Source organism: Grampus griseus (assembly GCF_964374135.1).
Source record: "Grampus griseus genome assembly, chromosome: 1".
NCBI classification, from domain to species: domain Eukaryota; kingdom Metazoa; phylum Chordata; class Mammalia; order Artiodactyla; family Delphinidae; genus Grampus; species Grampus griseus.
The window spans coordinates 84,570,977-84,587,607 of record NC_139017.1 but is presented as its reverse complement, the minus strand read 5'-3'; the positions used below and the strand labels follow the sequence as shown (position 1 = coordinate 84,587,607).

The window sequence follows — 16,631 nt, the reverse complement described above, 5'->3', positions numbered from 1 at the left end:
TGTGATTCAAAGAGATTAAGAGACTGAAATTCAAATCCAGGTCTGTCCAACTCCAGAGTCTTTATCTTTCCATTTTGCCATAGTACCTCATAATAATCTTAAAAGCTAAGCACACTTCCTTAGTGTCATCTTATTCAAAAGGGATTTTGTAAACATTTACTAATTGCCTATGTGCCGTTTACTTTGCTAGACCCTGTATAGGATAGAAAAAGAAAGCAAGGCAGTTTGCCCAAAGAAAACTTAAGTCTTTGGGAACAGAATGGTACCTATAGAACTAATTGTCAACAGCAGTTATATTTTAGGTGCTATGATAAATGTTCAAAGTATGGTAGAAGTAACAGAGGATTCTTGAGACTTTTAAGTAATGGGGAATATATCTTTGAAAGAAACAGATTCCCCAACCTTGGAAAATAGGAGTGATTTAGACAGGCAAAGATGAGAGAGGCACAAACTCAAGGACAGTGTGAGTAAAGGCCCAGAAGTGAAGTCTTTAATACACTAATGAGGGAGATAAAGATTTTCATAGATACCTTGCTGGCAGAGATTTGGCTCATGAAGTATACAAAATTTAGGCAGTATAAACTGACCTGGGCCTTGCTGATAATTGGAATATGGATATTATCTAGTGAAAGATTTCTTCCTTGCCTGTCTGGAATTATCTACCAAGAATTCACAAAGAGCTGCAGTTGTTAAATATTCAACTTCAAATTCTTTTGTTAAGGAAACTATTTTAAAGGTAGTTATGAATAGATGTAATGTTGAAATGTGTGGGGTCTGTTATTAAAAGATTATTTAAAGGAATTCCCCGGAGGTCCAGCGGTTAGGATTCGGTGCTTTCATTGCCTAGGGCCTGGGTTCAATCCCTGGTCAGGGAACTAAGATCCCACAAGCTGCGTGGCGCAGCTGCATGACAAAAAAAAAAGATTTGAGTTTTATAAAAATTTTGTAAATTTATTTTTCGACTACATTTTCTAAAATTTGTTACTAAAATTAACAAAATTACAAAATTAAGCAGTTTCTAGGGAACAATGGGATATATTACTTTCTCAGTTTCATTTTTAAACTTCAGTACAGATATTAGTAATATAAAAATGAAATTTTGAATACTGTAAGGATTGAGTATTTTACTTTATTTTCCTTTTTGGAGAGGTAAGAGGATAAGAAAAATGGGAAGAAACTGAAATCTAAGAAAACTTATCTTTCATCGATACTTACAGACTTTAAATTGCCCCTATTTAGGTTAGAAACGTAATACAGTGCATTCCATGAAATTAACATTTTTGGAATATTTAAATATATGAAGGGGTAGAATTGTGTATGAGGCTTGAGTTACTCCCCCTTTAAAATATATATGGAGTTATATACCCTTTACCGCAGACACTATCATATGAATGCTATGTACAATGAACCTGTTACTTTATGAAATAGGGACTTTTTAAGCAGAGTGAAGTTTTTGTTCAACTAAAACATCCATATCAGTGATTCTCAATTAGGAGGGGGGCTACATGCCTCCCCTCCATGGGATATACCTGCTGTCACCTTTCTTTCCCCATCCCAATCTTGAGAATGATTGACTAAATTACTGTTACTGTGTCATCCCTCATTTGTATTGCAGCAAAAATATTTTTGCAGTCACTAGCTGCTTAGCCATTTCTCTTTCCCCTTTTGCTTGTGCCAGTGATTTTGTTTACCTCTGTTAAATTTCATCTTGTTAGTTTTGACCCAGTTTTGAAGCTGGATGATAAAATTTTGACTTTTAAAGTTATTATTTATCATTTGATTTACCCCTCCCAACTTTGTGACAACTGCAGCTTTCACAAGGAAAGCTTTGTCTCAATTCCAGGTTTAAAAACAAAATTGTAAAAGGGCTAGGCCAAATCCATCAGACCACACTATAGATAATCCTCCTGAATTTTAATACCTATTAGTACTGCATAGTACAGATGATTGTCTAGTTCAGTGCCACCCCTTTGTACGTATGTGACCTTGGACAAGGCACTTCTGAACCTGTTCCTTCATTTACAGTAGGGATAATAGTCTCTTCCCTGCCTATTTTTAACAAGCTGTTTTAAGATCAAAAGAGAGGTTATGAAAGAGTTTTGTAAACAATAAAATAGTATTCATTCATTTACATTCCTAGCTTGTGCCAGGTCTCAGTCCTAGGTATACAGCAATGAACAAACATAACAAGTTCTTATGCTATATGCTAGGAGTTGGCAGATCTGGTCCACTGCCTGTTTTTATATGGCCTAACAGCTAATGTATTTTGAATGGTTAGAAAAAAGATCAAAAGAAGAATATTTCATGATGTGAAAATTACATGAAATACAAATTGCAGTGTCTAATGTGTTAATTAACTCAATGAGGGTAATCCTTTCACACTGTATAAGTGTATGTATATCAAAATCATCACATCGTACACTTTAAGTATCTTATAACTTTATTTGTCAATTGTACCTCAGTTAAAAAACAAAGTTTTACTGGAACACAATTATGCTCATTAGTGTACAGTTGGGACAGAGATCATGTGGCCCACACAGCCGTAAAATATTTACTGTCCGGCCCTTTACTTTAGCAGTTTGCAGACCCCTGCTCTGTGCTCTTGGAATTCTTTTGGAGGTGTTGAGCAGTAAAAATAAGTATATGTTCAGTGGTGGCAAGTTCCTTGAAGAAATTTAAAGCAGGTAAGGGGCAAGAATTATGAAGGGTGTGGAGGGTACAGTAGCTAATTTATGGAAGTCAGAGAAGGGTACTTTAGTAGGTGATATTTGAACAGAGACTTGAATGAAGAGGGAAGTGAACTCTCTGATAGAAGAGCATTTCTGGCAAAAGGAATAAAAATTGCAGTAGCCCTGAGGTGGGAGTGTAGCTATAGGTCTAGGAGCTAAACAGTAGGAGAATGAGACGGTGAACCAAATTGTAAAAGACCATGGAGCACACTTTAGATTTTAAAGTGATTATATAAATATATCATTACAATTTCTATTACAGGTATTCCTTCAATGTATTTTTATGGTATTATTATAGTGACAAATCAACTTAACACTTCAAAGCCTGTCTTCAAAGACTGTCAGATGTTTATCTAATACTAAGTATGGTCATCCCATGGAGGGGGATTGGTTCAGGGACCCCCGAAGATGTCAAAATCTGAGGATGCTCAAGTCCCTTACATAAAATGGTCCAGTATTTGCGTATAACTTACGCACATCCTGCCATATATATTTTTTTCTTTTTCTTTTTTTTTTTTTGTGGTACGTGGGCCTCTCACTGTTGTGGCCTCTCCCATTGCAGAGCACAGGCTCCGGACACGCAGGCTCAGCGGCCATGGCTCACGGGCCCAGCCGCTCCGTGACATGTGGGATCTTCCCGGACCGGGGCACGAACCCGCGTCCCCTGCATCGTCAGGCGGACTCTCAACCACTGCGCCACCAGGGAAGCCCCTGCCATATATTTTAAATCATCTCTAGATTACTTGTAATGCCTAATACAATGTAAATGCTATGTAAATAGTTGCTAGTGTATGGCAGATTCAAGTTTTGACTTTTGGAACTTTATGGAATTTTTTTTTCCTCTGAATATCTTCAATCCTTGGATGCAGAACCCATAAATACAGAGGGTGGACTGTAATCCATCTTTTTTACTAACTCTCAGAAGGTAACATGGGGACTGTTGACCATGACAGTGTTTTTTTGGTTTGTTTTTATTTCTGGCTGTGTTGGATCTTTGTCGCCATGCGCGGGCTTCTGCCTGCAGCGGCTTCTCTTGTTGCAGAGCACAGGCTTTAGGTGCACGGGCTTCAGTAGTTGCGGCATGTGGGCTTGGTAGTCATGGTGCAGGGGCTTAGTTGCTCCACAGCATGTGGGATCTTCCTGGACCAGGGATCGAACCTGTGTCCCCTGCATTGGCAGGCGGATTCTTAACCACTGTGCCACCAGGGAAGTCCAACCATGACAGTGTTTTAGGACCCCATGTTGGCATCTAATGATAACTACATTTCTTTTAACTGCTCATTTAGAACTTCACCCTTGCCAAGTGTATATATCTTCAAATCTCCCCACTTTCATTTAAAATCTAGATGTTTTGGTTTCTTTAATTGGACATTTCTCTGGTTCTTGATATTCTCAGATAATTTTCTAAAAATTATTTATTGTATGGGGAATGTTGGCATGCCCCTTTTCTGCTTTTAAAAACTTTTTTCATACAAATAATTTATATTCCTTGTACAACTTTTTGAACATAGAGATAAGCCAAAAAATAGATGAAAAGTATCTTGTAATACTTCTATCAGAGGTAGTCCCAGTTAAAAGTTAGTAGCTATACATATATGTAAATATATATACTTAAAAAAAACCAGGAATACATCATTTTGCAGCCCTTTTCACTCAACAGCATGATAAATATCAACCCATGTTAACAGATAGAACACTTCTCAAACTCTTTCGCTTTCAGGACCCATTTACACTCTTAGAAATCTGGTTGTTTTTTCCCCCAGTTTTATTGACATACAGTGCTATGAGCTTAAGGTGTACAGCATATGATTTGACTTACATACATCATGAAATGATTATCATGGTAAGTTTAGTGAACATCCATCATCTCATAGATACAAAAGTAAATAAATAGTTTAAAAAAAAAGTTTGCTTACGGTGAGAACTCTTAGGACCTACTCTCTCAACAGCTTTCATATATAAAATACAGCAGTGTTAACTATATTTATCATTTTGTACATTACATCCCTAGTACTTATTTATCTTATAACTGGAAGTTTGTACCTTTTGACCCTCTTTCCCCACCCCTGTCTCTGGTAACCACAAATCTGAATTCTTTTTCTATGAGTTTGTTTTTGAAGTATAATTAACCTACAACACTATGTTAGTTCGTGTTATACAGTGTAGTGGTTTGATATTTCTGTACATTTCAAAATGATTACCACAATAAATCTAGTTATGGTATGTCACCATATAAAGATTGTGCATGAACTATAACCCTTAATAGTTATTGATTATATTCCCCACACTGTACATTTCATACCAGTCACTCATTTATTTTGCAACTGGAAATTGTACCTCTTAATCTCCCTCACCTATTTCTTTCCTCCCCCCACCCCCTCCCTTCTGACAACCACCTGTTTGTTCTCTGTATCTGTTACTCTTTCTGAGTTGTTTTTTAGGTTCCACATATGAGTGAAATTATATAGTATTTGTCTTTCTTTGTCTGACTTATTTCACTTAGCATAATACCCTCTAGGTCCATTCATGTTGTTGCAAATGGCAAGTTTTCATTCTTTTTTATGGCTAATATTCCATTGCATATATATGTGTACACACACACACACCACATCACATCATTATCCATTCATCTAGGTTACTTCCATATCCTGGCTATTGTAAATAATGCTTCAATGAATATAGAGGTGCATTTATCTTTTCTACTTAGTTTTTTCATAGAAATTGAGTTTTGGTTTTTGTTGGTTGGTTGGTTAGCTTTTTTGTTTTCTTTTTTTTTGGCTGCACCATGTGGCATGTGAGATCTTAGTTCCCTGACCAGGGATTGAACCCGTGCCCCCTGCAGTGGAAGCACGGAGTCCTAACCACTGGACTGCCAGGGAATTCCAAGAAATTGAGTTTTTATTTATGTGGCTTGTATGTATTATATTAGATATTAAAACTTACAGATTTTTAAAACAATTCATTTTAATATAATGATAAATTTATTGCATATTAACATAAATGGTTAGTGTTTTTTAAAAAACTTTTTTTTTGAAAATGCAGAAAGAATCAGTAGAAAAAGTAGCATTGTTTTACATTATGCAGATCTTTTAAATATCTCCATTCAGTTTGTTATGCTGTGTTGTCTTAGTTTGTACATATTGTTCCCTCCACGGGGAATGCTGTCCTTGGTATCTACTCATCCTCCAATCCAGCTCAAACATCACTGCCTTTGAAGGTCACCCCAACCCCTCCTTATATACGTAATGTAGAATTGATTGCACCTTCCTTTGTGCCTCATTGTGCCTTTTAATGTTTTCTATATTACTATCTAGGTGACAGATCCTTTGAGAATAGTGACAATGTCTTATTCAGTATTTAATCTTTATTTACTGACTCTTCTCTTCCTAGCTGCTCAGTAAATGTTTGCTGAATGGATGAACTGCTACTTTTTTTTTTTTTGCGGTATGCGGGCCTCTCACTGTTGTGGCCTCTCCCTGTTGTGGCCTCTCCCGTTGCGGAGCACAGGCTCCAGACGCACAGTCTCAGCGTCCATGGCTCACAGACCCAGCCACTCCGCGGCATGTGGGATCTTCCCAGACCGGAGCACGAACCCGTGTCCCCTGCATCGGCAGGCGGACTCTCAACCACTGCGCCACCAGGGAAGCCCAAACTGCTACTTTTTTACATGCAGAGTCATTTCATCCATTATCCAAATGACTGTTTTTCAATTATGGAAATTCCATCAGATTTTATAACTTTTGAAAATTTGTGGATAGTTTCATAAATATTAGTAACTTGAACTTTCAATTTGGTAACTTTTATGCATTCAAACGTTAATAAGTAGTATGTAAAATATGGCTGTGGCTTTTTTCTTTTAAGGGAAATTGCTTTTGCGGTAGTATATGAATATATTTTTGAATTACACTTAATTTTGCTTGACCGAGGGGAGTTTCATAATTATGTAAGGATTATGGGACATGCACCTTGACAGAAAGTGGGATAGACCATAGCTGCTCAACAGACTTGCCACAAATAGACTAAAAAAATAGGTTTGCTATTCAAAATAGGTTTGCTAATTTCTTAAATAAGCGATTGACACCAACAGTTGACAAGTACAGTAATATGATTAAGTGTACATGCCAGAGCAGATATACACAGTTGGAAATCCATATTGGAACTATTAGTCCTGTGTAATATAATTCTCATGAGTTGAGCAGCATTTCTTACTTCCTAATTAGAACCCCTCTTTTTATTTTTGTTGCTCAGTTAATTTAAGAGCTTTATGGAATATTTCCTCTTAATCTCCACCAGTTTTCATCCCAGAAAAATAATATATTAGTGACAATTACCCTGTCACATTAGGGTTCTCAAACTGTATGTGCATAAGAATATCCTAAGGTGTTTGTGATATAGATTCCTCATACTTGCTTCCTGATGGTCCACATAAAAGTTTTGTCTTCTAAGTCTTTAGAAGTCATACAGAATTTTATAGCTCAAAGAAATTTTGCAGATCTCCTAATCTCTTTTAGGAGTAGAATTATTATGAGGAAACTCAGAACCAAAAAAGGTTAGCAATGTTTCCAGAATCACAAATCTAGTTAGTTACTGGACCAACAGAGCCAGTAATTAGAATCCAGGTTTCCATTCTGCCTTGTTCCATGAATCGGTAGGCCTTTCTTGACTGAAAAGGTAAGTTTGGCTATGGAGCAGCTTTTCTTTTACTCTTTTTAGAATCAGAGCAAAGTCACATAAGATCTTCCATATAAACCTAGGGATTCTAAAGTTGTAAAGTATTTCTTTTTCTAATTCTCTTCTCAATCCCAGCTTTATTTTCCAAAGATTCTTAAAAGTCTTTTTTTTTTCCCCCTTAAGAATGGTTTGACTTTGATGATAACCTTAATTTGACTGGGTCAATAAGAACTTAAAGTTGTTTGAAGGAAATGGAAGAAGTCAACAGAGGATGCCTATCTGGAAAGTAGAGCTCAATTTATTGTCAGATATACCATGTTCCTCTTTGCCCCTCATCAGTGAGTTGATCATCTTTATACTCATCACATCAGAATTTTCAGTGTCCTTTCTCTCATAGTGTGTTAGAATTACACTGAGAGACCCATTTTAGGTCAGTCATGTTAACATTGCTAACATCATTATTACATATGTAGAGATACAGATATAGCTAAATGATATTCCAAATTGTTTTTTTCCTTCAATATAGGTTTGTATATTCTTTGTATTTCATATTTTACTTGATGAGAGATGAGAGACTGATTTGTATGGCAGACTGAGTACATGGTTTTACCTTACCTTTTATGCCAAAACTTTTAAAATGAAAAAGTAGGAAAAAGTGGAATGGGAAGAGAAATAAATTAGTAATAGTTTAAGTAGTGTCATGGGAGGATATCTATTTAAGGAGCAAGAAGGGAAGAACTCAGAACAGTCTTGGAGTGGATTAGTTGGGGAATTGTTCTCTAAACTTACTGGACCACTTGGCTCCTCTCATTCCCATTTGGGCTAAGCTGCAGACGAATAGTATTTGTCCTCAGAATATAGCAATGAGAATGAGCACTGGGAGCAGAGAGCCAGGGCAGTGCCCCAGGGAGCCTGTGGCCTTAGGAGGCTCACTCAGAAGGTAATCTGCTCACACATTCTCGGCAGCAAGTCTACTCTTTCCCTCCCCTACAATCAAGGAGACATGCTTCAAGTAAACAGAACAGGCAAACTAAATTGAATTCAAAGAGGAGCAACAAACATTTGTGGAAAACCAGTACCATGAAAGAGAGGCACCAAACTCAACAAACAGTATATCTAAATTCTTAAGAAGCAGTCAATAAAACAAGACTTTAAAATAAGTATAGTTAATAACCGCAAGGAGACTGAAGAGATTATTGCACACACAAGAAATAAAAAAAGTCTTGGAAATTAAAAATAGAACAGTTAAAATAATTGTCTGAAAACAAAATGGGCACAGCTGAAGAGCATGTTAGTGAGTTGAAAAATGGAGCTGAGGAATTCTCCCTACACAAGGCATAAAATGACAAAAAAGGTAAAACAGGAGAAAAAATTAGTTATGCAGGTTAGATAATAACATTTCAGCATCCATCTCTAATCAGAGGCCCAGAAACAGATTGACAGTAGTGGGCAGGGGAGGGAATCAGAATGAATAACAAAAGAAATATTTTCCATGGCATTTTTAGGACCTTTAGTACAGTGCTGAATAGTTTAGGTGACAGGAGTCATATTTGTCTTGCTTTTAAAATTAGTGACACTGCTCATGTTTCATCATTATTGAATAAGCCGTAAAATTTTAGTAGATAACGCTTTATAAAGTTAAGGAAGTTTATTATACTAAAAACTAGTAGTTTTGTTATTGTTTTATGATATTTGGATGGGTGTTGAATTTTGTCTTTTTTCCAGCATTATCACAAGGTTTTACTTTTAATTTGTAAGTTACATTGATTTATTAGTATTGAATCATTCTTGCATTGGGATAAACACCATAAACACAAATTGGCATAATACCAATTAGCTAATATTTTATTTAGTTTTGCTGGTGTTCATAAATGAAATAGGATCATACCTTTCTCTTTTTGTGACTGCAGTATATATATATATATATATATATATATTTTTTTTTTTTTTTTTTGCGGTACAAGGGCCTTTCACCGCTGCGGCCCCTCCCGTTGCGGAGCACAGGCTCCGGGCGCGCAGGCTCAGCGGCCATGGCTCACGGGCCCAGCCGCTCCGCGGCATGTGGGATCCTCCCGGACCGGGGCACGAACCCGTGTCCCTAGCATCTGCAGGCGGACGCTCAACCACTGCGCCACCAGGGAAGCCCCCGACTGCAGTATATTTTGACCAAAAATTGATCATTTAGCTTTTTAAAAAGAAAAATTCAAAATTAAAGCAGCATGTGTATCCCCAAATTAGAACAAATCTGTATTGATAATAAACACTTTGAGATGTTTTGTGAAAAGAATATCTGAAGGCTCCTAAACGTTTGTAAGGTTTAAACAGGAAATTATATTTCAAGGGATGTGATAAAAATTTTGTTATCTGATAATTCCTTCCTCTCTTATATGCTACTCTTCTCCTTCCCCTCTTATATGCTACTCTTCATAATTCTTTTACTAAAAATTGTATTTCTGTTTAGGTACGCATAGCTGCTAAATTCATCACTCACGCACCCCCAGGGGAATTTAATGAAGTGTTCAACGGTGAGTAAAGATTCGTACGTAGTTATTTTAAACCCTCCTTAATCACATACGAGCACTTATTGAGTTTGCTATCTCTTTTAATCCTTATAACATTATAGATATAGCTAAGGAAATCAAAATTCAAAAAGGTTAAAATAATTTAGCCCATATCACCCAGCTGGTAAGTATCAGAGCAAGGATTCAAACCCAGGTCTGAGTCAAAAGCATGCTCTTAACCCATACATTAGGGTACCTATCTTATGTGAGAAAAGATTTAAAGTAATTTAATACTGATAAATGTAGAAACAATGTTTAATTGTTTTATATCATTATAAAATATAGCTTAAATCTCTTCAGTGCTTTTACTCAGGAAGTGCCATAGCATAGGACATTTTCTAGAGCCACTGGGGCTGAACTGACTGTATCTGGGAAGCTTGTTAAATATACAGATTCCAATGTTATCCTCTTAAGATTCTCATTCGTTAGATCTGGGGTAGAATGGGCAATCTGTTTTATCAAGTTCTCCAGGTGATTCTGAGTCACAGCCAATTTGGGAACCACTATTCCTATATATTTACAATCTTCCATTCTATTTACTATGTTAACACAACTTACAGAATGAAAAATGTAAATGAAGCATTATAACGTGTTAATATCAATCATCATAATCCTATTTTAAGTTACAAATTTCATCTTAAAATTCCCTTTAAGTAAAATCATAATCTTTGTGCATCTTGGTTCATTTTAGCAAACATTTATTTTGAAATTCTAGTTTTACATTAGAAGGTTACCTGCTTAAAATATCATATAATAGACCGTATAGACTACAATTCTGTGGAAGGAAGCCTGTGGAAGGAAAACCACATTCACAGAAACACAGACAAAATGAAAGGGCAGAGGACTTCGTACCAGATGAGGGAACAAGATAAAACCCCAGAAAAACAACTAAATAAAGTGGAGATAGGCAATCTTACAGAAAAAGAATTTAGAATAATGATAGTGAAGATGATCCAGGACCTCGGAAAAAGAATGGGGACAAAGATCAAGAAGATGCAAGAAATGTTTAACAAAGACCTAGAAGAATTAAAGAACAAACAAACAGAGACGAACAATACAATAACTGAAATGAAAACTACACTAGAAGGAATCAATAGCAGAATAACTGAGGCAGAAGAACGGATAAGTGACCTGAAGACAGAATGGTGAAATTCACTGCTGCAGAACAGAAAAAAGAATGAAAAGAAATGAAGACAGCCTAAGACACCTCCGGGACAGCATTAAACGCAACAACATTTGCATTATAGGGATCCCAGAAGGAGAAGAGAGAGAGAAAGGACCTGACAATATATTTGAAGAGATTATAGTCGGAAACTTCCCTAACATGGGAAAGGAAATAGCCACCCAAGTCCAAGAAGTGCAGAGATTTCCAGGCAGGATAAACCCAAGGAGAAACACGCCAAGACACATAGTAATCAAATTGATAAAAATTAAAGACAAAAATTATTGAAAGCAACAAGGGAAAAACAAAAAATAGCATACAAGGGAACTCCCATAAGGTTAACAGCTGATTTCTCAGCACAGACTCTACAAGCCAGAAGGGAGTGGCATGATATATTTAAAGAGATGAAAGGGAAGAACTTACAACCAAGATTAATCTGCCCAGCAAGGATCTCATTCACATTTGACGGAGAAATCAAAAGCTTTATAGACAAGCAAAAGCTAAGAGAATTCAGCACCACCAAACCAGCTCTACAACAAATGCTAAATCAACTTCTCTAAGTGGGAAACACAAGAGAAGAAAAGGACCTACAAAAACAAACCCATAACAATAAAGAAAATGGTAATAGGAACATACATATTGGTAATTACTTTAAACGTGAATGGATTAAATACTCCAGCCAAAAGACACAGGCTCGCTGAATGGATACAAAAACAAGACCTATATATATGCTGTCTACAAGAGACCCACTTCAGACCTAGGGACACATACAGACAAAGTGAGGGGATGGAAAAAGATACTCCATGCAAATGGAAATCAAAAGAAAGCTGGAGTAGCAATACTCATATCAGATAAAATAGACTTTAAAATAAAGAATGTTACAAGAGACAAGGAAGGACACTACGTAATGATCAAGGGATCAATCTGAGAAGAAGATATAACAATTATAAATATATATACACCCAACATAGGAGCACCTCAATACCTAAGGCAAATGCTAACAGCTATAAAAGAGGAAATTGACAGTAACACAGTAACAGTGGGGGACTTTAACACCTCACTTACACCAATGGACAGATCATCCAGACAGAAAATTAATAAGGAAACAGAAGCTTTAAATGACACAATAGACCAGACAGATTTAATTGATATTTATAGGACATTCCATCCAAAAACAGCAGATTACACTCTCTTCTCCAGTGCACAAGGAACATTCTCCAGGACTGATCACATCTTGGGTCACAAATCAAGCCTTGGTAAATTTAAGAAAATTGAAATCATATCCAGCATCTTTCCCAACCACAACGATATGAGATTAGAAATCAATTACAGGGAAAAAAACATAAAAAACACAAACACATGGAGGCTAAACAATACGTTACTGAATAACCAAGAGATTACTGAAGAACTCAAAGAGGAAATCAAAAAATAACTAGAGACAAATTACAACGAAAACACAACGATCCAAAACCTATGGGATACAGCAAAAGCAGTTCTAAGAGGGAAGTTGATAGCAATACAAGCCTACCTCAACAAACAAGAAAAATCTCAAATAAACAATCTAACCTTACACCTAAAGGAACGAGAGAAAGAAGAAGAAACAAAGCCCAAAGTTAGTAGAAGGAAAGAAATCATAAAGATCAGATCAGAAATAAATGAAATAGAAACAAAGAAAACAATAGCAAAGATGAGTAAAACTAAAAGCTGGTTCTCTGAGAAGATAAACAAAATTCATTAAACATTAGCCAGACTCATCAAGAAAAAGAGGGAGAGGACTCAAATCAATAAAATTAGAAATGAAAAAGAAGTTACAGGGGCTTCCCTGGTGGAACAGTGGTTAAGAATCCGCCTGCCAATGCAGGGGACACGGGTTCAAGCCCTGGTCCAGGAAGATCCCACATGCCGCGGAGCAACTAAGCCCGTGAGCCACAACTACTGAAGCCCATGCTCCACAACTACTGAAGCCCATGCACCTAGAGCCTGTGCTTCGCAACAAGAGAAGCTACCACAATGAGTAGACCCCACGCACCGCAACTAGAGAAAGTCCACGCACAGCAAGGAAGACCCAACACAGCCCCCCCCAAAATCAATAAATAAAATAAATTTTAAAAATAAAAAGAAGTTACAACAGACACCACAGAAATACAAAGCATCCTAAGGGTCTACTACAAGCAACTCTATGCCAATAAAATGGACAACCTTGAAGAAATGGATAAATTCTTAGAAAGCTATAACCTCCCAAGACTGAAAGAGGAAGAAATAGAAAATATGAACAGACCGATCACAAGTAATGAAATTGAAACTGTAATTTAAAATATTCCAACAAACAAAAGCCCAGGACCAGATGGCTTCACAGGTGAATTCTATCAAACATTTAGAGAAGAGCTAACACCCATCCTTCACAAACTTCCAAAACATTGCAGAGGAAGGAACACTCAGTAACTCATTCTAGGAGGCCACCATCACCCTGATGCCAAAACAGACAAAGATACTACAAAAAAAAAATTACAGACCGATATTACTGGTGAATATAGATGCAAAAATCCTCAACAAAATACTGGCAAACAGAATCCAACAACACATTAAAAAGATCATACATCATGATCAAGTGGGATTTATCCCAGGGATGCAAGGATTCTTCAATATACGCAAATCAATCAGTGTGTTACACCATATTAACAAATTGAAGAATAAAAACCATATGATCATTTCAATAGATACAGAAAAAGCTTTTGACAAAATTCAACCCCCATTTATGATAAAAACTCTCCAGAAAGTGGGCATAGAGGGAACCTACCTCAACATAATAAAGTCCGTATACGACAAACCCACAGCAAACATCATTCTCAATGGTGAAAAACTGAAAGCATTTCCTCTATCAGGAACAAGACAAGGATGTCCACTCTCACCACTATTATTCAACATAGTTTTGGAAGTCCTAGCCATGGCAATCAGAGAAGAAAAAGAAATAAAAGGAATACAAATCGGAAAAGAAGAAGTAAAACTGTCACTGTTTGCAGATGACATGATACTATACATAGAGAAACCTAAAGATGCCACCAGAAAACTACTAGAGCCAGTCAATGAATTTGGTAAAGTTGCAGGATACAAAATGAATGCACAGAAATCTCTTGCATTCCGATACACTAACAACAAAAGATCAGAAAGAGAAGTTAAGGAAACAGTCCCATTCACCATTGCAAGAAAAAGAATAAAATACCTAGGCATAAACCTACCTAAAGAGATAAAATACCTGTATTCAGAAAACTATAAGACACTGATGAAAGAAATCAAAGATGACACAAACAGATGGAGAGATATACCATGTTCTTGGATTGGAAGAATCAAAATTGTGAAAATGACTATACTACCCAAAACAATCTACAGATTCAATGCAATCCCTATCAAATTACCAGTGACATTTTTTACAGAACTAGAACAAAAAATCTTAAAATTTGTATGGAGACACAAAAGACCCTGAATAGCCAAGGCAGTCTTGAGGGGAAAAAATGGAGCTGGAAGAATCAGACTCTCTGACTTCAGACTATACTGCAAAGCTACAGTAATCAAGACAACATGGTACTGGCACAAAAACAGAAATATAGATCAATGAAACAGAATAGAAAGCCCAGAGATAAACCCACGCACCTGTGGTCAACTAATCTATGACAGAGGAGGCAAGGATATACAATGGAGAAAAGACAGTCTCTTCAGTAAGTGGTGCTGGGAAAACTGGACAGCTACATGTAAAAGAATGAAATTAGAACACTCCCTAACACCATATACAAAAATAAACTCAAAATGGATTAGAGACCTAAATGTAAGACTGGACACTATAAAACTCTTAGAGGAAACCTAGGAAGAACACTTTTTGACATGAATCACAGCAAGATCTTTTTTGATCCACCTCCTAGAGTAATGGAAATAAAAACAAAAATAAACAAATGGGACCTAATGAAACTTAAAAGCTTTTGCAAAGCAAAGGAAACTACAAAGACAAAAAGACATCACTCAGAATGGGAGAAAATATTTGCAAACAAATCAACGGACAAAGGATTAATCTCCAAAATATATAAACAGCTCATGCAGCTCAATATTAAAACAAACAACCCAATCAAAAAATGGGCAGAAGACCTAAATAGACATTTCTCCAAAGAAGACATACAGATGGCCAAAGAGCACATGAAAAGCTGCTCAGCATCACTAATTATTAGAGAAATGCAAATCAAAACTACAATGGGGCTCCCCTGGTGGCACAGTGGTTGAGAGTCCACCTGCCAATGCAGGGGACACAGGTTCGTGCCCCGGTCTGGGAAGATCTCACATGCCGCGGAGCGGCTGGGCCCGTGAGTCATGGCCACTGAGCCTGCGCATCCGGAGCTTGTGCTGCGCAACGGGAGAGGCCACAACAGCGAAAGGCCTGCGTACCGCCAAAAAAAAAAAAAAAAAAACTACAATGAGGTATCACCTCACACCAGTAAGAACAGGCATCATCAGAAAATCTACAAACAACAAATGCTGGAGAGGGTGTGGAGAAAAGGAACCTGCTCGCACTGTTAGTGGGAATGTAAATTGATACAGCCACTACTATGGAGAACAGTATAGAGGTTCCTTAAAAAACTAAAAATAGAATTACCATATGACCCAGCAATCCCACTACTGGGCATATACCCAGAGAAAACCATAATTCAAAAGGACACATGCACCCCATTGTTCATTGCAGCCCTGTTTACAATAGCCAGGTCATGGAAGCAACCTAAATGCCCATCGACAGACGAATGGATAAAGAAGGTGTGGTACATACATACAATGGAGTATTACTTCGCCATAAAAAGGAGCGAAATTGGGTCGTTTGTAGAGATGTGGATGGATCTAGAGACTGTCATACATAGTGAAGTAAGTCAGGAAGAGAAAACCAAATATTGTATATTAATGCATATATGTGGAATCTAGAGAAATGGTATAGATGATCTTATTTGCAAAGCAGAAATAGAGGCATAGACGTAGAGACGAAATGTATGGATACCAAGGGGGAAAGGGGTGGGGAGGGAGGAATTGGGAGACTGGGATTTACACATATACATTATAGTTACTACGTATAAAATAGACAACTGATGGGAACATACTGTGTAGCACAGGGAACTCTACCTAATGTACTGTGGTAACCTAAATGTGAGGGAAGTCCAAAAGGGAGAGGATATCTGTATGTGTACGGCTGACTCATTTTGTTGTGCAGTGGAGGCTAACACAACATTGTAAAGGAACCATCCTCTGATAAAAATTTTAAAAATAATTTTAAAAAAAAAGAAGGTTACCTGCTTAGAGGAACTGTGTAATGTTCATTTGCACTTGGCTCAGAGCCCCACAAATTGTAGAACAATTTCCACTGGTAAAATCAATGATGCAGAGCAAAAGTAACTAGGAGAACATATAAATGTTATTTACAAGGAGTGAAATAATACAATAGAAGTAAATCAAGACACTCTTCTTTATAGACTTGATTTTTGG

The 16,631-nt window shown here is 36.9% G+C and overlaps 1 protein-coding gene across 1 annotated transcript in view; it reads left to right on the top strand.

Annotated features, from left to right (window-relative positions):
• CAPZA1 (capping actin protein of muscle Z-line subunit alpha 1) overlaps window positions 1-16,631 on the top strand; it is a 47,539-nt gene that overhangs the window by 13,541 nt on the left and 17,367 nt on the right. The window contains exon 2 of the mRNA XM_082648203.1: window positions 9,862-9,925. Within this exon, the coding sequence (XP_082504329.1) occupies window positions 9,862-9,925 (64 nt within the window). The remainder of the gene's footprint in view (window positions 1-9,861; window positions 9,926-16,631) is intronic.